At 37.5% G+C, this 22,637-nt stretch overlaps 1 protein-coding gene across 1 annotated transcript in view; it reads right to left on the bottom strand.

The window, feature by feature from the left end:
* LOC122816350 (scavenger receptor cysteine-rich domain superfamily protein-like) overlaps nt 1-22,637 on the bottom strand; it is a 1,565,493-nt gene that overhangs the window by 1,499,283 nt on the left and 43,573 nt on the right. Inside the window, exon 2 of the mRNA XM_044089094.1 lies at nt 11,379-11,687. Within this exon, the coding sequence (XP_043945029.1) occupies nt 11,379-11,687 (309 nt within the window). The remainder of the gene's footprint in view (nt 1-11,378; nt 11,688-22,637) is intronic.

Below are 22,637 nucleotides of genomic sequence, written 5' to 3'. Positions count from 1 at the left end.
AATCAAAAGGTGCTTCAGCAAAGTATTAGTTTAAAGATGTGCACACTTATGCAACCAACGTATTATACATTTTTTATTTTTTATATTTTCCCTTAACAGATTTGTTTTTCAATTGAATTGTGCAGGTTATATGTCACATTAAAGATGGGAAAAGTTTTGAAATGATTTATTGTGGTCTCATTTATTTATATCACAAAAGCCTGACATTTTAACAGGGTGTGTAAACATTTTATATCCACTGTATACATGCATAATATATTTACATGAGTGTGCATATATATAACTGTGTGTATGCGTTTGTAAGTTATGAATAGGCGTGTGATATGCATATTAACAGTTAAGCGAGTGAAGATGTTCTATGTATCTATGCATGAGAGTAAATATTTAAACAAGTGTTTTAAGTGAATGCTTGTATTATTAATGTATGTATGTTGCCATCAATACATATAGTACTTGGAATATGCATTTAACACCCAACTTCTGCACAGGAAGCATTCTTTTATGATTATATTTTAAGTATCGTGCTTACAAATTTGCTTATTGTACTTTTCATTGCCATATTCTGAAATATGTGGATCAAGTTGTAGTCATCATACTAACAGGAGATGAAAAATACTTGAAATGATTTCAGAGTCAGTTTAGTATAAAAATAAAGTTATATATTTCACTAACAAATGCAGACCATTTTGAAAACTTAATCTGCTCATTAATATTATTTTCCAATAATTAGCGAAGTAACATTTTGTAATTAAGGCAACAGACGTTGAGCAGATTGAGGTGTTTTAAGCATCTTTTCCTCAAAACTGTTTCATATAGCACAGAAGACAACCACTTATCTTAAAATATAAGTAAAGTAATGCATATAAATGCTGTTAAATGCAAATTAATATCTATGGAGAAGTCAAATAAATATATTTCTCTCAGAGCAAGTTTATAATCACTGTTAATAGTTTCCAGTCAAATGTTTGTAAAAATAATTTTGTATTAAAAAAAAAACAAACAAAAAAAACAAACAAACAAAAAAGCAATTTTATAGCCACCAGTATGCAGAGGTGGGAACCATATGTTTTCCCGTATAAGATATGCTAGCTTCCTGCATGGTTGTTTTCATTTGTATTTTAGTAATGAAGTGTCCCCTGTGTTTAACCTTACAGTTTTGTTGCATTGCATAGCTTTTTTGGGCATCACATCACGTGTCTGATTTCACAACTGCATTTCAAGAAAAGCATTGGGACAGGTTTATACTAAAGTAATATCAAAAGATTAAGGAGATATTTAGTTTTTGTAGGCAGTTATATCTTGGGTAAATACATCTGTAGGAACCCTTATTTATGACTAGACAGTGTGGCCTGTGTACATTTCTATTTCAATTTGAGCATGTTTTTGCATGTGGATGTCCTTATGTATATAGAACTGCAATGTAGTATCATCTACTTAAATAAATAATCTTTATCTTACCAACTTTCAGATGATTAATAGTGCACTATAATGGTATTTTAATACACTACCAAATGTTATGTATGGCACATGCCATTTTCTGTTTACTATGCTATCAACCTCATTCATGCTCTGCATTTGTAAGTATTCTGTATTCTACCAACAGTCATGATGCTTAACTTGCATGTTTGTATTATATCTTAGCTCTTCCATTATCTGTGGATCATCCATGGTCTATGTGTTTGTTATATTTATTATGAGATTAAACTTTTGGGTGTACCATTGTCTGTCACAAGAAGCAGATCAGTTATTTTACTTGTTAGATCTCATTTAATGAAACTATCTATTTTGTGAAGAATGTGTATATGGAGGGAGCCCAGGTAAAAAATACCAGATAGCCCTTGAACAATGCAAAAGTCAGAAAATTTCAGAAATATAAGACATAGCTAGCAAAGATGTTAATGTTTTGTACTTGCATAAATGAAATGTGGATATGAAACAATGTATTAGGTCAGTGACAATAATGGATCAATTAAGGAAAGTAACCTTTGAAAATATCAGGACTCACAATGCCAAGCCCTGCAATGTTTAGACTTAATAATCAAAAATCCAGTCTGACAGGGTGTAAATATTTGGCTGCACAATATAACAAGTAGCATGTTGCAGAACCAGAGAAACTGTAGAGGAAATTCCATTATTGTAATAGGTACTTCTTTGTTTAGACGAAGTATTCTGCATAGCAGTAACTGTTTAATTCATTATTATTAAAGTTATATTATTTTTTCATCTTCTTTCATAACACTTTAAAACCAGTAATATTGTTTTAAACATGCATATTCATCACTATAAATGACTTATTCCTTTGTACTGTGATGATCTGCTGCATGAGTATATTATATTTACGCTGTAATTGTTTAAAGGATACAACTTTCACTTAACTATAAATAGGATGACCACAAGATGTCACTAAATATAAATTAGTACCAGTTGTCTTTAAGTCTGCAGATGTCTTGTTTTTCTTCTTTCCACTGCATTCTTCTTCCTTTTTTCTTTTCATTTCATTATTCCACTTTTTAAAAGATAATGAGCAAAAAAGCTACATGGATATGTTTTAAAATTAACCAGATTAATTTTAAATGTTCTATTAATGTGTGTCTGCTGCTTGTTTTAACATTCTAAAAGTTTACTTTATGTAAATGAGGGTTAAAGTAAAGAATGCACTTCCTGCTGCTCAAGCAGCTTGAATATGGAATCCAGACTGCTATAAGTTGAAAGACAGCTTGAGGTATGTGAAAAAAAGACATTCTAAAGCAATTTAACTAACACTAGGTAGGAAAATGGACTGACAAGAAACAGTTACGGTAAAAATGGCTCATGACTGTGTTTAACACTCCTGAGTTAAACAGAAAGCCATTTTTCTACTTTTAATAAGAACGAGCAGAACATTTTTTTGTAAACTGACTTAATATTTATATAAGTAAATGTATCAACAGTCAATAGCATCTCTAGTTCTTTGAATGAGAGCCTAAATAATGAACAAACAGCACACAAATTAAACCTATTAATAGAAAGTGAAGTAATGCATGTAAATGAATTTCATGCAGCCAAAAACATTCAACTGCCCATAGATAATGTTTATCACATACAACCACATTCACCAGGTAGAATAACCAGAAATAAAAGAATAAAATCAGATTACTTGAAATTATGTATAGAGTGTATATATAAAGTGCGTTAAACATGTTAATATACACCCCCTACATACACACATATACACTTTTCTCTGTGTTAGAAAATAATGTTTGAGAGGATTTAAATAAAATAATAAAGAGAGTTATAATTAATAGTAATGATAACATATATGCACAATTTCAAATACCACAGAAAAAGTATTCTGATGAAGTATAACTTGTTTTTGTTTGTTTTACCTTGTGTTTAATGATAAACTGTAATAGATGACAAAACTGAATATCTGTCTGGAAGCTATTTAGGTAAAATAGAAAATGAGAACAACATTACTTTTCTTTATTTTTTTAAATATTTTTGCCTTTAAAGAACAGCAATTTCTTGTTGCTTATCTCTTTAAATAGACAAGAGTCCAATCCATATTTTCTGACTGATCAAAATGTTTCTTTTTCTGAGAAATAAAATCAATAAAACATCAGCTCAAGTTCAAACCAGGCACAATACTGACTTACAAGTTCACTCGCTGGATCACTGGTAGGCTGTGCTAGTGTGTAAAGGAAGCAGCCAAAGCTATAAATCCAAAGCGATGTTCCACATTGAGTAGGAAGTTTAAAATCTTTTCAGACCAAAAAACAGTTTATGGATATAAAATGCTGACAGTCTCTTCAAACAAGCTGAAAACAGACTTGGAAGTTAGAGGCTTTCAATAATTCCAAAACCTTTATTCAAGTATAAAAGGGGTAAGCGCTTTTGCCAAGCGGCTTTTTCAAACCATCAAAACCATTGCATTGAACTGATACACCTTATATACAAAATTCTTAAGTAATGGGTGTTCCCTGCAGAGTCAAGCATTTAAAGGTGTATGCCACATAAAATCAAAATAACATTGACTAAGAATACAGATGAATTTTTACACATGAAATATATAAAAACGTATATAAAAAATATTTATATGTATATAAAAGACTTACATAGCATGACAACATACAACTGAGCAATAATTATATCAGATAAAATGCGATAAAAAAAAAAACTAGGATTAAAATAAAAATGCCTGAATTCATTTTACATTTATTCTTCTGCTTTTAAGTACCGGTTTAAGGGGGATCCTGTCATTGAGTCCAAGATAGACATGCGCTTGTAATCTGATAATCCACCCAGTTTCCATTTGTTCAGTATAGTTTTTAGTGTCCCCACCTCTAATATTGGGTACATTAATATGTATAACAGAAAACTTAAATTCATGTGTACTATCATTCTCTAAAACATGTTTAGATAAAGCATTAATTGTGGATCTAATGCGTATCTGATAAATGTGTTCCCTTATTCTATCCTTCAATTTTCTGTCGGTCTTGCCTACATAGAAGGCAGTACAGGAAGTGCACTTCGCAATATAGACCACGTTCTGTCTCACAATTTGCATTAACTTTAAAAGTAAAAACTCTTGTAGTAATTGGATGTATAAACATGCTAGTAGTACTAATACTAGAACAAAAATTGCATTTATTGCACTGTTGTGCGCCTATGTAAGTCATAGAAGTAGAATGACATTCATGGCTTGGAAAACACAAAAGTCTGTGCAGATTCTTTTTGTTTCTGAAAAGAAATTGTGGGTGATTCCCAACAATTTCCTTAATAACTGGGTCCACAGTTAAAATATCCCAGTGTTTATAAAGAATCTGCTTAGTTTGGTGGACATTTTGCGTAAAATACAATGATACCTTCTGTTTTTTATCATGGCTTACAGATGCTCTCAAACTGTCCTCACTATAAAATACACTGCCTTCTTCAGAAAAAATGGGACAAGCCCTACCTGTTCTAAGCCTTTCAGTATGTTGAAATGCTTCATGAATTTCTTTCATTCTATATCTTCTATTTATTAATCTATTACGTAATTCACCTAATTCCATCATATAATTGGTCTGTATAGGATTCAACCTCGAAGCATGTATAGCTTGCCCCTTTACTATGTTGGTAAAAATGTGACTGGGGTGCATACTGTCCCTGTGCAAAAGGGTGTTCTTATAGCATGCTTTCCTATGCACACCTTTATTAAGTTTACCATTTCTTAAGCATTGGATAGAAACATCCAAGAATGTTATATTTTCAGGAGAGACTGTCATAGTAAATTTTAAAAAAGATGATAGTAGATTGACTTGTTGAAAAAATATATCTATATCAACTGTAGTACCTGCCCAGAGAAAAAACAAGTCATCTACAAAGCGTCCGTAAAAGAAGACATATTTTTTATAAAGATCCATTTGAAATAGTTTATGTTCTTCCCAATGAGCCATCACTAGGTTGGCGTAGCTATTGGCACAAGGTGTGCCCATAGCCACGCCATCCCTCTGTAAGAATAGGCTCTGGTTGAACATAAACAGATTGCTTTCCAATACTACCTCTAATAGTAGACAAATGAAGTCTATCCTGCTTGGTAGCATATCTGTATGTTCCATCAAATAATGTTGTATACTCTCAATACCCACTAGGTTGGGAATGTTAGTAAAAAGGGATTTAACATCCATAGTCACCATTAAAAAAGGATGATTGTCTGGTAATACCCTTGTTCCCTCATATAGGTCCAATAGAAATTTCTTGGAGTCTCTCAGAATAAATGGATTTATATCTACAACTGGTCGCAACATTTTTTTCTATTAAAATAGATAAGGGTTCTGTGACCCAACCACGTCCCGAAACTATTGGTCTCATTGGCGGGTTTAGTGGATCCTTATGTATTTTTGGTAAGCCCTGTATAACAGGGATGGTTGGATTCTCCACAAATAGAAAATTATAGAGTTCATCTGTTACTAGACCTATTCTAAGTAAGTCTTCTAAGCTATTGTATACTTGTGCTATATGTGTTCCAACATCAAGGAGAGTAATGGAAACGTAGAAGTTATTATCACCTAACATTTCTTCCATATTAAGGTTGTAGCTAGTCTTATCTAAGACCACATTTTATCTGATTTAATTATTGCTCATTTGTATGTTGTTATGCTATGTAAGTCTTTTATATACATATAAATATTTTTTATATAAGTTTTTATATATTTCATGTGTAAAAATTCATCTGTATTCTTAGTCAATGTTATTTTGATTTTATGTGGCATACACCTTTAAATGCCTGACTCTGCAAGGAACACCCATTAATTAAGAATTTTGTATATAAGGTGTGTCAGTTCAATGCAATGATTTTGATGGTTTGAAAAAGCCGTTTGGCGAAAGCGCTTACCCCTTTTATACTTGAATAAAGGTTTTGGAATTATTGAAAGCCTCTAACTTCCAAGTCTGTTTTCAGCTTGTTTGAAGAGACTGTCAGCATTTTATATCCATAAACTGTTTTTTGGTCTGAAAAGATTTTAAACTTCCTACTCAGTGTGGAACATCGCTTTGGATTTATAGCTTTGGCTGTTTCTTTTACACACTAGCACAGCTTACCAGCGATCCAGCGAGTGAACTTCTAAGTCAGTATTGTGCCTGGTTTGAACTTGAGCTGATGTTTTATTGATTTTATGCTGACTTTTTTCGTTCTTTTGCTCAAGTTCATTTGTGTGCCAGTGGTATTGCTGTTTACTTTTTATATTTTTCTGAGAAATGTTTACTGCATCTTCTAGAGAATTTAAAGTTTTCTGACCTTCTGGTAAAAATATCCTAATTCTGATTGGAAAAATTAGTTGAGCTTTGATGTTTAGCTTCTTTAATTCTTTTATGAATGGAATACATGCTTAGTTACTGTCAAACCTGATAGTGTTATTTATTTTTATCAGAGAAGTAGCCCAAGCAGTCTTCAGTACTAGGTCCTTGACTTGGCTCGAGAGAAATTTTACAATAATAGATCTGAGGACCAGATATTTTTTCCTTCAAAGAAGAAGTCAGAAGAGATCTATGGAGTCTTTCAATACCTAAAGAGAGAGCTTCTGGTAGATTTATAATTTTAGACATCCAGTTAGTTAAAAAATGCAACACATTATCTCCTTCTTCCTTTTCTGGTATTCCCTATATCCTAATATTATTTATTCTAGATATACTTTCTACGTACTCTACTTTTTCCATAAGCAAAGTATTTTGTTTTAATAGGAATTCTGTGTAATTCTCACTCTCTGCTATTTTTCTATCCAATTCATTTAATGTATCTTCCATTGCTGAGATCTGAGCAGATTGCTGCTTTATGATCTCTTTTAACATTTCTGTTTGTTTCTTGGAATATACTTCTATATTGGACATTTTGATCTAAAGTTTATAAAATTGAACAGAAAGCTCCTGGATACTGTCCATTATAGAATGTAGTTGCCTTTTCAATGAGTTGTCTTGAGAGATCACTTTTGAGTGGTTCATTCTATCACAACAATCAATGATAGAAAAAAAATCAAAGAAAAAACATACAAACTTGATTTTTGTTTCAAATAGTTGTCCTGATTGACTCAAAATGTATATGAAAATAAGTTTTTGTTAAGTTTGTATAATAAAATCCTGTCAGAAAATAGAAAATAAAGCAGAGCTAAGAGTTTGTGCTATTAGCAGTTTGCCATCTTGGCTAGCCCAGAATAATTACATTTCTATTTACATTTATATACACACACAGTAGTTGTATTTATACATTCTAAGATTTTACATAGGTGGAAATTACTAATGAGAAAGTCCACGTGACACTTAGTGAATTGTACAGGCAACGGTCATGTATAAAAATTGTTTTGTTATTTCAGTGAGAAGTTGAAAATATTCTGTTAAAGGAGAGTATTTGGAGAGTATTGTTTACTGAATACAAAGTCTTAAACCTTGTTTAAGCAGTGGTTTAAAACTATTTAATTATTTTTAAGAGTTTTATTTGTGTGGGAATACTATTCCAGAGTTTAGCAACATATTGGGTGTACAACAAGTGTCCTGCAACATTATTTGACTTATTTGTAAGAAATAAGAATTTGTTGCTAGAACAGAGGTCCCTTGCTGGGCAGTAGGGTGGTAATATGTTTTGTGGTGAAGGACAATTTTCTGGACAATGAATGAGTTTGTGTGTTGTAGTTAGTTGTGAATATGTTAGGTAGTTGTGTGGTTCAAGATAGTTTAATTGCTTTAAGCTATAGCAATGGTGGGTCCTATGTGGAAGATTGGTGGCAAACTTAGGTATTTTATTGTGGGTCCATATTAAATCAGTGAACGCTTAAAAAAATGAACACTGATTTATTGACCCCATGTAAGTGAAAGCTTACAATCCCGAACACTCAGAACAGCAGTATTTTCCCCAGGGAAAAAAATCGCTGTTCCAAAAAAGAAAAAAAATCTTTAAAACATTACATAAAGTGCTATGCCCCCACACCCCCCCCCCCACTTAAATATATCAACTCTGAGATCACACTACAGTGACAAAAATGGCAAAATAACAAAGGCAGCCAAGCGATTTCTTTCCCAGGGAAAGAATTTGCTTATTTGCCATTTTGGTATTTTGCCGTTTCGCACTTTCAAGTTCGATCAAGATGCATTCGAAAGAATGTGTCTTCGATCATCTAATAGGGAACCTTTTATTGTAGCTGGAGGCAAGTTTCTTTCTTTGAATATTGTTTGATCTTGTTAGGATAGCAGCAACTTATAAGAAAGTTGGCAATAAGAAATTGGTGGCTATAGTTTTTCTTGCAGTATCTGTAAGGAATCCAATGATCCTATTAAGGGAGCCTAGTTTCTGGTGTTTACATTTAATGGTGTGCAGTATATGCTGGTCATATTTGAGACTATCATCTATTATAAAACCTAGAAGTTTACTGCAAGTTACAGTTTTAATGGCAGTATTATTTGTTGACTTTATGGTAAAAGATTGCTTTTGATTTTTGTAATGTTTTGAGGTAAAAACATTAACTTAGTTTTATTGGGGTTGAGTAGGAGGTTTCATTCTTTGAGCCAGAATTCTACAGAGGTGAAAAAATTTTGAGAAATGTCTTGGAGCTTATTTATTATTGAGGAGGCACTTAAATTTGAGTCATCTGCATACTGAACTAAGCTAGCATGTGGAGTGGAGGTGTCGAGTTCATTAATAAATGTATTAAATAGGAGAGAACCTAGGATAGAGCTCTGAGGGACACCTGTAATAACTGGTTGAATGGATGAGTAGGTTTAATGGCTTGCTGCCTTCTAGATAGGTAACTAAGAAACCACAACAAGGAGTATTGTGAAAGTCCAAATGAGGACAGTCAAACAAGCAGTTGCTGGTGTGACACAGTACTGAAAGCCTTGGACAAGTCTAAAGGCATAGTGGACACAAGCAGACCATCATTTTTATGTTAGATTATTATACTGAAACAATGATGTAGACTATAGTAGCGGTGCTTTGGTGTGGCCTAAATCCATGTTGTGTTTCTGACAGCAGGTTATATGAGGTTAGGTATTGCATCAGCTGCATAATACATGAGATCCTTCAATATGCCAGACAGGAGTTATGAACAATGATATGTGATCAACAAGAGAGATCACCGAAAGGATTACTTTTCATATGTACACATGCCTACCTTTTCTGGCTCATTTTGATAAAATTTCATTTGCAGACAGGAACATATTATTTAGAATTCTTCTAGAATATCACATTCATAAGCTTAATACATAGTACTAAAATATAATTTCTGTTTTGCTATTAATAAGCTACTGGTGATTACAATAAAATAAAACTCCTTAGCTGATTATTATCACATTTCTTTGCTTTATTTACTTTTTAAATACTATGGTTATACTGTATTAAAAAGCATTACTCCAAGAATTATAGAAAGCACTCAGCCCATTCAGCGCAAAGGCAGGTTGGCTGTTTGCACCGCTGGTGACCAGAGTCAGAGAATGCAGTTGAGCCACCTATAGCATCAATGGAGGAATAGTATGTACTGCCCAGCAATCAGCTGTCTTATTCCAGGGAGACGGACTGGGAAATTTCAATGTCTGTGCAGCTTCTGTTAGAGATCAAAAACCTCACAGGTCATCCAGTTACATTAAATGGTATGATGACAGTGACTGTGATGTCATTGCACTACACCCTCACAATGGTAAGAACTTTTGATAGGCCACCTTAAGGATGATGGCTACCAGCTCCTCACATGCAACTCCCCAGTGCATTCCACATTCACCAGGACTACAAGTGAGTTACCATTGAGGCTGACTTTGTTAGGCATTGTTGATTCTGCCTGAAAAAAGGATATACCAGAGGTACCTAGAAGAAGCAATCGGGGATCTAGGGATTGGTTGAGCTGAAAATGTTTAGAAAACATCCCAAGGGTTGAACAGTGTTGGGAGGGGAGAAAAAAAATAAGAATTACAAAAAAACAGAGTGGTCAGAGTAGCATATTTGTAAACACTTCAGTGTCTTTTCTCAACAGCATCCAAAGCACTAAAGAATTTATTTGTCAAAATATATTATGAGGTTGGGTAGTTGCACAGAATTATTTTTTTTTTTGTATTTATCAGTATAACATTAGCTGGCAACTATATAGAACATTATACCTTGTATATCTGCAAATCTAGAATAAAAAAAGTTACTTGGCAGCTCTTGTACTGACTTGTCACACTGTTCGGGTTGTACGTATTTCTGACTCTATGGTGAAACAGGTGACCAGTTTAATGCATTTTACTTATACAGAGTGGAGACAATAGATTGTTTTGTTTGTCATGGGGGCTGCTGTTCTTCTAATCCTCCTTGACTTTTTTTTTATAAAGGAGAGCAGGGCATAAAGAGGCGTGATAACCTCCTAGCAAATGGAACTAACCAAAAACATCACTATAACGTGAGGTCCAGTACTCTAAATTAATGCTCATTAGTACTTCTCCTTTGTAGGTTTGCTTGACTGCCTATACTATGACAGCATTCCTTATAGCAACCGAAATATCTATCAACCATCTAGCTTAATGTTTACATTTATTTATTTATTTTAACTTTGCTAAACAGGTATGCGGACTGTGCCATGGATGTTTTCAAGGACTTTCTGAGCTAACTTGTAGTGACAATTTATACTGATACATATAACTGTAACACACCATTTATAGGCATACATTGAACATTCAACTTCATTTCTATATATACATTAGGAATACAGTAGGAAAAACTTTTGAGCATTAGAACTCATTGTTGCATATACTTTAAGAATGTGGTTGAAATAAGTCATACATTTAAAATAAGTTTTGTGTCACTGCTGCAAATACATTAAGGACAGAGATGAAAGATATTTAGATGTTTAGTTAAAGATCATTTGAATGAGGTTTAGAAGTTTAGTTAAAAAACATATAAATACCTGCACATTGAACTCCTGCATCCTCATGATGTTTGCAGTTATGCTTTTTCCATCCAGGGAAGGAACAAGATTTCAGTGAAGATTCAGATCCTCCACAGTTTACATCATCCATCATTATTGGCCCAGTTCCTTGTCCATAGTGAGCACTTCCAGGTGATGAAATGGCAGTTCCACATCCCAGTTCTCTACAGACAACATTAGCATCATTTATGTCCCAGTCATCATCACATACTGTACCCCATTCACTATTACGATAGACTTCCACTCTTCCAGAGCATGGATATGAGCCATTTATTAGTCGCAGTTCATCTAAAACAGAACATTTTGGTACATAACAAATAATTACTAAAAGTATTTGTTTCTTCTGATTTCTATCATTTACTTAATTATAAGCTGGAAAGGGCATTTCTTTCTTCTGGTCACTGTCATTTACATCGTTATAAACTGGAAAAGGGAGTTTTCTAGACAGCAAAGTGATTTCAGAAGAAAATATTCAAGAGGTTTCTCACACTAATGGTGGTAAGACTTGTATCCTCATGTAGAGCTATAATGCTCCCAAAGAAATTAGGTTTGTGTGCAAGTATATTTATCACAAAAGCAAATCTTCAAGAAATCACCATAGCAGTACATCATGCAGTTTGGGTCACATCACATCTTGACTGAGCCATTCTACAGCCTGAAATTCTAATAGCAAGGCTTCCTTCTTTCCTTATAGGCATCAACATAGGTTTTTTGTTAGAATGCACTATTTTAGGTATATTTGTAGCTAAGGACTGGAATACTCTTCCTAAGCACATCTAAAGTGATCTCAGCTTGTCCTCATATAAAAAGCCCTAAAGGATTATTTCAATAGCAACTGGCTCTGCCCCCACACATAGAAACACAAAACACACACCTACATTCATGGAGGCTCTCAATAAAAACCTGCCAAGCATCAGGGACATCCAAAGCATAAACTCAAGCAAACCACCCCCAACACAACCCAAATGACACATAGCCCACAAACTCAGTGTGCCACTCAACCACAGCCCATAAGGCATAACAACGTACCCAACACTCGAGTCATAGGTGAGTTTATAGGCAGGCACATTGATGTTCCACTCACTAGACTAAACAAGGAGAAAGTTACTGTCAGGTGCCAGGATCCGCCACATAATGCATGCACTGAGGTCACTCCACAATAAGTACAAATATGACACTGTCATTGTCCATGTTGGTGTGAATGACCTGAGACGTACCTCCCTGGACTACATGAAAAGAGACATGGAGGAGCTCTCTGATCTTGTATCCCAGGCAGGTATGACCCTAACCATGAGTAGCATCCCGCCATCACCCAGAATGATACCACAGTACAAGGACAAAATGATTGACTTCAGCAATTGGCTAAGCTTCTGGCGTCATTCTAAGGGGATCCAGTATTTCTCTGCCTGGGATGACATGATCGACAGTCCACGATGCTTTGCCAGAGATGGCCTGCACCTTTCGCCCTTAGGATTCTGGATACTGACTAAGGCTCTTACCACCCCTATAGTGCCTTTTTTAGGCAAGGTTCAAATGACAAATTCACCACCGTAACAGGTACAAGCAAGCAAAATTTGAGGGTAATGCTACTCAATGCTAGAAGTCTAAACCTCAAAATGCACTCACTCGAGGCACTTCTTAAAATGGAGAACACTGACAGCTGTGCAGTGACAGAGACCTGGTTCAAAGCTCCAGAGAGCACCCCTGCATTACAAGGCTTCAACTCATACCACACCTTTCGGCCACCTAACCCAGAAAGAAGCACTAAAGGCGGAGGCATGTCCATATTCATTAATGATATCCACACCTCCAGGCTAGTTGCACAGCATAATGCATCTGAGATTATCCAAGTGCAACTAACTCTGGGCAAGACCGCAATCCAAATTGTATGCTACAGACCCCCCACCATACCCCAGGATTCACACTCCTCATTTCTTGATACACTGGAAAGTATTAGGGTATAACCCAACACCCTAATAATGAGCTATTTCAACTACCACACCATTAACTGGGAAAACTACTCATGTACCAACTCTTTTGCTCAACGTTCTCTAGAATTCATAAATTCCAATGCCTTGGATCAACTTATTCACACCCCTACCAGGGGCAGCAATATCCTAGACCTGGTCATTGCCAACATGGGAAACCAGTGTTCCACACCAGAGGTCAATTCCTCGTTGGTCAGATCTGACCACAAGCTAATCAGCCTAGACATCCACATCCCACCCCCAGCCCCAATTAGGGAAACCATCGTAAAAAACTTCTCCAAAGCTAACTTCACACTTCTTAAGACAGAAGTGGCAAACGTCATGACACCCATGCAGATGGACAATAGAGGTATGACTGCCAAATCCTACATAAATGCACTTTATAAGCACTTACACGAGTGCATGGATCATGCTATCCCTAATAGAACCAAGATGTTATCCTCCAAAAAAAGGAAGCCAATCTGGTGGTCCTCTGCCATAAACAAACTCTACAACAGAAGAAAGAAACTGTTGCAAAAAAGAGTAAAATCCCATGAATGGAGGAACTCCCTGGTCAACATCAGTAAGAAGCTGAAATCCCTCATAAAATCCTCCAAAGCTAGTTAGGAAAACAAAATTGCCACTGACTCTAAAAACAACCACAAAGCATTCTATAGCTATGTCAAAAATCTAAATGGGAACATTCAGATCTGCTCTGGGTTACAGCACAATGGCACTAAATATACAGAGCCAACTGATATTTCCAACATCCTAGCAGATAGGTTCAGTGCTAACTTTACCCCTCTCTCACCCCCTAGAGGGCCCATCTCTATACCGGAAGAATGCAAAGTTTCTATAATCATGGCTGCTCAGGTAAAAAACACACTCTCCAAAGCCAAGAACACAGCATCCATGGGACCTGACAATATCCCAGGATGCGTTCTACACATAATGAACTGGCACCCTTCCTAAGTACCATGTTCAATCATTGCCTCACCTCAGGCTTTGTACCCACTGAATGGTGCACCGCGAGGGTTATCCCATTCCACAAAGGGGGCGCCATGATGGACCCCGGAACTACTGCCCCATTAGCCTGATGAGCCTGGTCTGCAAGGCCATGGAATGTATCATCGTGGAACTCATAAACAAAGACATTGGTAATCTCCAAACTCTGGACCCTACCCAGTTTGGATTTGTAAAAGGCAGATCATGTCTCCTAAACCTGATTGACTTCTTTGAAGCAGTCATTAAAGCCATAGATGAGGGTAAAATGGTTCACACAGCTTATCTAAATCTCGCCAAGGCTTTCAACACCATCCCCCACTCTGGAATTATAGATAAGCTCACTAAACTAGGTATAAATCCCTATGTCACAAGATGGGTTGCCAACTGGCTTACGGACAGAACCCACACTGTGAAAGTAGCGGATTCCAAATCCGACATCAGACCAGTGACAAGTGGAGTACCACAGGGTTCATTCCTGGGTCCTCTCCTGTTTGGTATCTACTTCTCTGAAGTGAAGGCCAACACATAAGGTCTTTGGCCAACAAAGTTTGCAGATGACTGCAAACTAGGAGCCATAATTGAAACTCCTAATGATGTGGACAAACTACAAAAGGGCCTCACTGAGACAGATACCTGGTGTCAAAGCCATGGTCTGAAGCTCAATGCCAAAAAGTGTATTGTCATCCCCTTTGGAAAAAACTATGTACCCATGAACTACCACATAGCTGGTAGTGTACTTAATGCCGAAAATGTGATGAGACCTTGGGACACAGGTGGACAGTAGTCTCTCCTTTGATAATCACATCGCCACAGTGGTCAGGAAATCCTTCTACATGGCTCGGCTCATCTCATCACAAAATGATTCTCATCTAGAAAAAAAGAAGTCATTGTTCCCCTCTACTCATCACTCATTAGACCCATTACAGAGTACAATGCCCCTTTTGGTATGTACCTCACAAGACATCTACAACAACTGGAAAGACCACAGAAATACCTCACAAAGAGGATTACTGGCCTCAAACAGATGCCCTATGCAGACCGTCTCAAAAAACTACAGCTTTACTCCATTGCATTTCACCTACTCAGGGGCGATCTCTGCCTAACATACAAAGCTATGTCAAACCCAGAGCTGTTGGACATGCTCCACTTAAAGAAATCCCAATCCCTCTGAGCTACACGCTCTAGGGACCTAAATCTTGTCACCACAATAAACAGAACATGCTGGAAGGATAGAGTCCTGTCCCAGAGACTTCCCATACTCTGGAACAGACTACCTATATATGTCAAACAGAGCTTCTCATTAGCACTCTTCAAGAAAAATCTTGATGATTGGATGGGAAATGGGAAATTCACCCCGGGGATCACTTCTGTGGCTCTGCTCGACAGGGGCACAGGAAAATAAATTTCTTGGGTGGCGAAAGCAAGGGTACATTTTTTGGCTAGGCTTGTATGGGCCCTAGGGCCGATAGCCTAGTACCTACCTATGAACCTATGAACCTGTATTGCTCCTGGCTATTTTTTTCTCCTATTATTTCACAACTCCCCTCTCACATACCTCTTGTCAGAACCTTTATCACCTAGTGCTTATACTCTCATTTTTTCTTTATCTTTTTTAAACTGACTTGCATATACTCTATTTGAATCTGTTTATCTCTGTACTACATTTACTATATGATTTCCTGACTAAATATTCATATGGATATTGCCAATTGCATTTTTCACCAGTACTGGAGTACATGATTAAATTTTACTTCCTCTCCTTTGTATTTTTGTTAATTGCATATTTTTTGTTAATTTTCATGTTCATAATATCTTGGAATGTTAACTGATTGTAACCGCACTGGAGCTTTTCTCCCCTGGTCTCCACTGAAAGCAGGCGACTTGCCCAGTCGGACACTAGCTGGTTAACATATGTAAATAAATAAATAAGAAAGGTATTTGACAGATCCATGAAATGTTTGGGAAGGAAAATGACCTGAACCTAGTGGATCTAGAGGTTTTCTCCCTTCTGACCAGTAGAGATGGCAGTTTAGTACTGGTATACAAGAACATGTCCAGGAAATGTTGAGTCATTCTGATAAGGAAGAACAAAAATGAAATGGGGTTACTCGCAGCAAATTTAAATAGTAACTACTCCTTAGAAGTCTGAAAGTACTTTTTCACAGAAGAGTTTGTGGACCTGTGGAATGAATCAAAATATGTAGCTGGGAAGGAATTCATGGAGTGATTCAACTGGGAATGGAACAGTGAGACAAAGGGTAAGGGAGGTAGAATTATAAATGTACTTTAAAGGGCAGAACAGATAGGCTCATTGTCTAATTCTTCCATTGAGCAGATGTAATGTAATTTCTCCAGAAATACTGAATTATAGTAACGAAAAGCAGAGATATTTAAATGTAATATTAAAGGTGACTTAAAATGTATAGCCTGCAGTGTCTGTATTCAAAGAGAATAAGAAAAGACAAATATTAAATTTGCTGTTAATTCACTAATAGTAAAATAGCATGTTACCAAAATAAATAGTTTAGTATGCAATCAGTGAAATGCAGGTGCTCCTCCAAGGGATGAAGGGCTATTGAACAGCTGATAGAAAGCATTTAGTAAAGAAACAGTTTTGTTAACATACTTCTAGTCATGTAAATGTTGTGACAGAAAGAACAGTGGTATAAGAACACAGAATCTTAACTCGTTAAGAAAACACTGATTGCTAGAGATCCTATTTAGCTTTCAAAAATGATCCTAGTAATAAAAATGTCTAGATAAATAAAGTACAGAAACACTCCTCCTTCATAACTTTTTTTTAAATCTTACTACAAACTTTTCTTGGTTTTGGGATTTGAAATAAGTAATAAAGTATTCTTTAATTATACGAGTGCTAAGATGCTGACATGCCTTATTGTGCAATCTGAAGAAGGCAACAGAAATGACTAAGAAAGAGGAGAAGACAACAAAAGGATTTTCTGACAGGATTCTGAATGGTTCAACTGGTGAAAGTATTCTAACACAGACAGACAGCAGAAGACAACAGACACAGAAACAGCTAAGATGGAGGAGATGACAATAGAGATGAATAAGAAAGAGGAGAGGACAACAAAAGGATTTTCTATCAGGATTCTTAATGATTCATCTGCTGAAAGCATTCTAACACAGACAGACAGCAGAAGACAACAGACACAGAAACAGCTAAGATGGAGGAGTTGACAACAGAGATGACTAAGAAAGGCGAGAGGACAACAAAGGCCTTTCTATCATGATTCTTAATGATTCAATGGCTGAAAGTATTCTAACACAGACAGACAGCAGAAGACAACAGACACAGAAACAGCTAAGATGGAGGAGACAACAACAGAGATGACTAAGAAAGAGGAGAGGACAACAAAAGGATTTTCTGTCAATATTCTTAATGATTCAACTGCTGAAAGTATTCTAACACAGATAGACAGCAGAAGACAACAGACACAGAAACAGCTAAGATGGAGGAGACAACAACAGAGACGACTAAGAAAGAGGAGAGGACAACAAAAGGATTTTCAGTTAGGATTCTGAATGGTTCAACTGCTAAAAGTAATCTAACACATATAGACAGCAGAAGACAACAGACACAGAAACAGCTAAGATGGAGGAGACAACAACAGAGATGACTAAGAAAGAGGAGAGGACAACAAAAGGATTTTCTGTCAGGATTCTTAATGATTCAATGGCTGAAATTATTCTAACACAGACAGGCAGCAGAAGACAACAGACACAGAAACAGCTAAGAAAGAGGAGATGGCAACAAAGACAACTAAGAAAGAGGAGAGGACAAAAAAATGATTTTCTGTCAGGATTCTGAACGGTTCAACTGCTGAAAGTATTCTAACACAGATAGACAGCAGAAGACAACAGAGACAGAAACAGCTAAGATGGAGGAGATGACAACAGAGATGACTACGAAAGAGGAGAGGACAACAAAATGATTTTCTGTCAGAATTCTTAATGATTCAACTGCTGAAAGCATTCTAACATAGACAGACAGCAGAAGATAACAGACACAGAAACAGCTAAGATGGAGGAGATGACAACAGAGATGACTAAGAAAGAGGAGAGGACAACAAAAGGATTTTCTGTCAGAATTCTTAATGATTCAATGGCTGAAAGTATTTTAACACAGACAGACGGCAGAAAACAACAGACACAGAAACAGCCAAGAAAGAGGAGACGACAACAAAAAAATTTTCTGTCAGGATTCTGAACGGTTCAACTGCTGAAAGTATTCTAACACAGATAGACAGCAGAAGACAGCAGACACAGAAACAGGTAAGATGGAGGAGATGAAAAAGAGACGACTAAGAAAAGAAAGAGGAGAGGACAACAAAAGGATTTTCGGTCAGGATTCTGAACAGTTCAACTGCTGAAAATATTCTAACACAGATAGACAGCAGAAGACAACAGAGACAGAAACAGCTAAGATGGAGGAGATGACAACAGAGACAACTAAGAAAGAGGAGAGGACAACAAAAGGATTTTCTGTCAGGATTCTTAATGATTCAATGGCTGAAAGTATTCTAACACAGACAGACAGCAGAAGACAACAGACACAGAAACAGCTAAGAAAGAGGAGACGACAACAGAGACAACTAAGAAAGAGGAGAGGACAACAAAAGGATTTTCTGTCAGGATTCTGAATGGTTCAACTGCTGAAAGTATTCTAGCACAGACAGACAGCAGAGGACAACAGACACAGAAACAGCTATGATGGAGGAGATGGTGAACACTTAAAAAAGCAAACGCTAATTGCTCGAACTTATGTAGGTGAAAGCTTACATCTCGAACTGTCAGAACAGTGATTTTTTTCCTAGGGAAAAAATCGCTGTTCCAAAACACATGCACACAACACAAGCACACCAAACAAACAGCAATCCACACACATACATCTAAAATCTGACACCTAACCCTACACTAAACTATACACACACCACTAACCATCCACTTACCTTAACCCAAACCCTAACCCTAAAGTCTATCACTATCGCACACTCACCTCACCCGCTCCCTAACCCTCACTCACCTAATCCGCTCTAACCCTCACGTCCACACAATCGCACACATACCTAACCCGCACCCTAACCCTAACTCACCTAACCCACCCTAACACTCACATCTGCACAATCGCACATGTACCTGAACCCGACCCGTAACTTTCCACTACAGCACTGAAAATACCGAAGCAAGAGAAATGGACAAACAAATTCTTTCCCTAGGAAAAAATTCAGGTTTCTGTTGCTTCAATATTTTAAGCTATCGCTTACATAAGTTCGATCAATCACCATTCGCTTTTTTAAGCATTCAGTGATCTAATATAGACCCTAAGAAAGAGGAGAGGACAACAAAAGGATTTTCTGTCAGGATTCTGAACAGTTCAACTGCTGAAAGTATTCTAACACAGATAGACAGCAGAAGACAACAGACACAGAAACAGCTAAGATGGAGGAGACGACAACAGAGACGACTAAGAAAGAGGAGAGGACAACAAAAGGATTTTCTGTCAGGATTCTTAATGATTCAACTGCTGAAAGCATTTTAACACAGACAGACAGCAGAAGACAACAGACACAGAAACAGCTAAGATGGAGGAAGCGACAACAGAGACGACTAAGAAAGGAGAAGACAACAGAATGATTTCCTATCAGGATTCTGAACGATTCAACTGCTGACAGAGTTCTAACACAGATAGAGAGCAGAAGACAACAGGATGCTACAGAGAATGAGGAGACTGCAAAGCCCTTTTTTCATCCAGATTTTGACTGATGCAGTGTACCATATGGAGTTCTGCAGCTTTCCAGGACTAGTTCTATAGTGTGCTATCCTATGGACAGTGTAGAGGAGTCCATGTGCCAGCTTCCAGAACATTGGCTCTTTGATCACCATGTAGTTACCGTAGTCAGGAATTCATTCTATATATTACAATTAGTCACCAAGAACATCTCTTCTAAAATCCAGGTTATTGTTATTGTTCCCCTGTACTCTGCCTTGGTTAGATCCATTATAGAATATAATGCAACACTTGGCATGTATCTCACTAGATATATTGAAAAAACTCAAAAGACTGCAGAAGTTCCTAACAAGAAGAATATTGGGCCTCCAGAATCTTAGCATTCAGGAAAGGGGGGAGTTACACTTCCTGTGATCAGTGTCATAATACAGACTCTGATGGGGAGTCCTATGCCTTGGTTTCTGTGTCCTCAGGAAAATTTATTATTTGACAACTACCTTTTCATGATGTATAGGTTCATAGGTTCATAGGTAAGTACTAGGCTATCTGCCTTAGGGCATCTATAAGCCTAGCCAGAATGTGTTGGCTTTTGGTGCCCCCTTAGATTAGTTCCCTGTGTCTCTGTCCAGCAAAGCCATTAGTTCCCTGTGCCTCTATCCAGCAGATCCACTGTAGTAATCCCCGGGGTAAATTTTCTGTTTCCCATCCACTCATCAAGGTTTCTCTTGAAAAGTGTTAGTGAGGAGCTCTGCCTAATGTAGATTGGTATCCTGTTCCAAAGCATGGGGAGTCTCTGGGACAGGAATCTATCCCTCCAGCATGTCCTATTTATCATTGTGGTGAGGTTTAGATCCCTAGAGGGTGTGGCTCTCAGGGATTTGATTTTTTTTTTTGGGTAGAGCATGTCCATCAATTTTGGGTTGGACATGGCCTTGAATGTCAGGCAGAGATCACCTCTGAGTAAGTGGTATGCAACCAAGTACAGCTGGAGATGTTCTTCATCTCACATTGCTGCAGTCCTTACACTTGGGTAGTCCGCTGTCCTCGGTCGGCCCGAATATCAAAGTATAAGGCTGACGTCGGTCAAGGCGCATTTGACTGACATCAGGACGTCAGGGTACAAATGCGCATGACCGACGTCATATCCTCAGTCTTTTTTGCCGCATGGTCCGATGCAGAAGCAGCATTGCAAGTGCCGGTTGGCGTTCTGAGATTTTTCGATTTCGAAGTTTCAGACCGAGTTCAAAGTTGGCTAAGTACCCCGTTGGGGAATATTTTAGTTTTTTCTTGCCTCAGTGATTTACCGGATGTCAGAAAAAAGTCAATAATTGCATTTCTTGTGGGAAACAGATACCGCATAGAGATTATCATACCTTGTGTATCCCTTGCTTAGGGCCTGAGCACGACGTTGTTGGCTGTCGCTCTTGTGCTAGGTTTAATAAACGCACTATAAAGAGAAGGTTGGATTGTGCCAGGTTAGTCTTTGGGAAGCGGTGCAATTATAAAATGCCGTCGGATGCTCCGACGCCCGCTTCTTCGAAGAAGCGCAAGGACAAAGCAGTTAAGCCTAGGCTAGAAGAACCATCTGTACCGGACGCCGGTTCTTTAGAGGTGTCGGTGGAGCCGGTGGCTCCACCGGAGGTTTCTGTGTGTTCCCAGGGTGAGACTTTATTATTGCAAGATGTGGCCTCTCAGGAGGCAGGTCAGGCTGAGGGGGCTTCTCAGGTTACTATACTCCCCTCCCTTCCTAGGGTGGCTAGGCCCTCTCCTTCTGTTTCAAAGGCTTCTCCCAGGGGCAGGCCAGGTTTAGCTTCAGTTGGTGTTACCCCTAGCTCTTCAGGAACTGTGCCCAAGAAGCATATGCTTAAAATGGCAGAAGATTTGATTACTTTGATTAGGGGTTCTATGCCCCCTCCTGATAAGAGACTTAGGGTGGAGCCTGAGCTAGGGGGTTTTGAGCAGGCTTCAGATGTTTCAGAGTCTTCGGCTGAAGACTTGCAGGAGTATTCTCCTTATTCTGATTCTGATGTGGATGATTCTACTCCTTCTGCTTCCCCTCCTGAGGATTTTTCTTTTTCAGAAACTCTTCATTCCATGAGGGAGCATTTTAAGTGGGAAGGTCAGGACTTCTCTGATTCCAGGAAAAGGCTTAGGGAATTCTTGTTTTTACCCCAGCATAGGCATTTGGCTATACCTCCTGTTTTGGATGTAGTGGAAGATGTTTTTACAGAGGCTTCTCTTAATCCTGATTCTTTGCCTCCTGCTCCTGCTAAGCCGGATAGGTATTACAGGGTGCCTGAAGCTCATAAGTATCTTTTTAAGAGTCCTAGGGCAGACCCAGAAACTGTTAGCCAGGGGCCTAAAGGTGTTAAGGCTTCTGTTGTTAAGAATCTGGTTCCTGCAGATAAAGAGGCTAGGGCCTTGGATAGATGGGGAAAGAAAGTTTATACTTCTTCCACTCTTGCTATGAGGGCTTTGAATTGCCAGAAGGTATTGATTGTAAAGAGTTGCAAT

This window comes from Protopterus annectens, chromosome 1.part1, assembly GCF_019279795.1.
Source record: "Protopterus annectens isolate FY-2018-M chromosome 1.part1, PAN1.0, whole genome shotgun sequence".
Taxonomy (NCBI): Eukaryota; Metazoa; Chordata; order Ceratodontiformes; family Protopteridae; genus Protopterus; species Protopterus annectens.
This window is presented reverse-complemented; position numbering and strand designations above follow the sequence as displayed.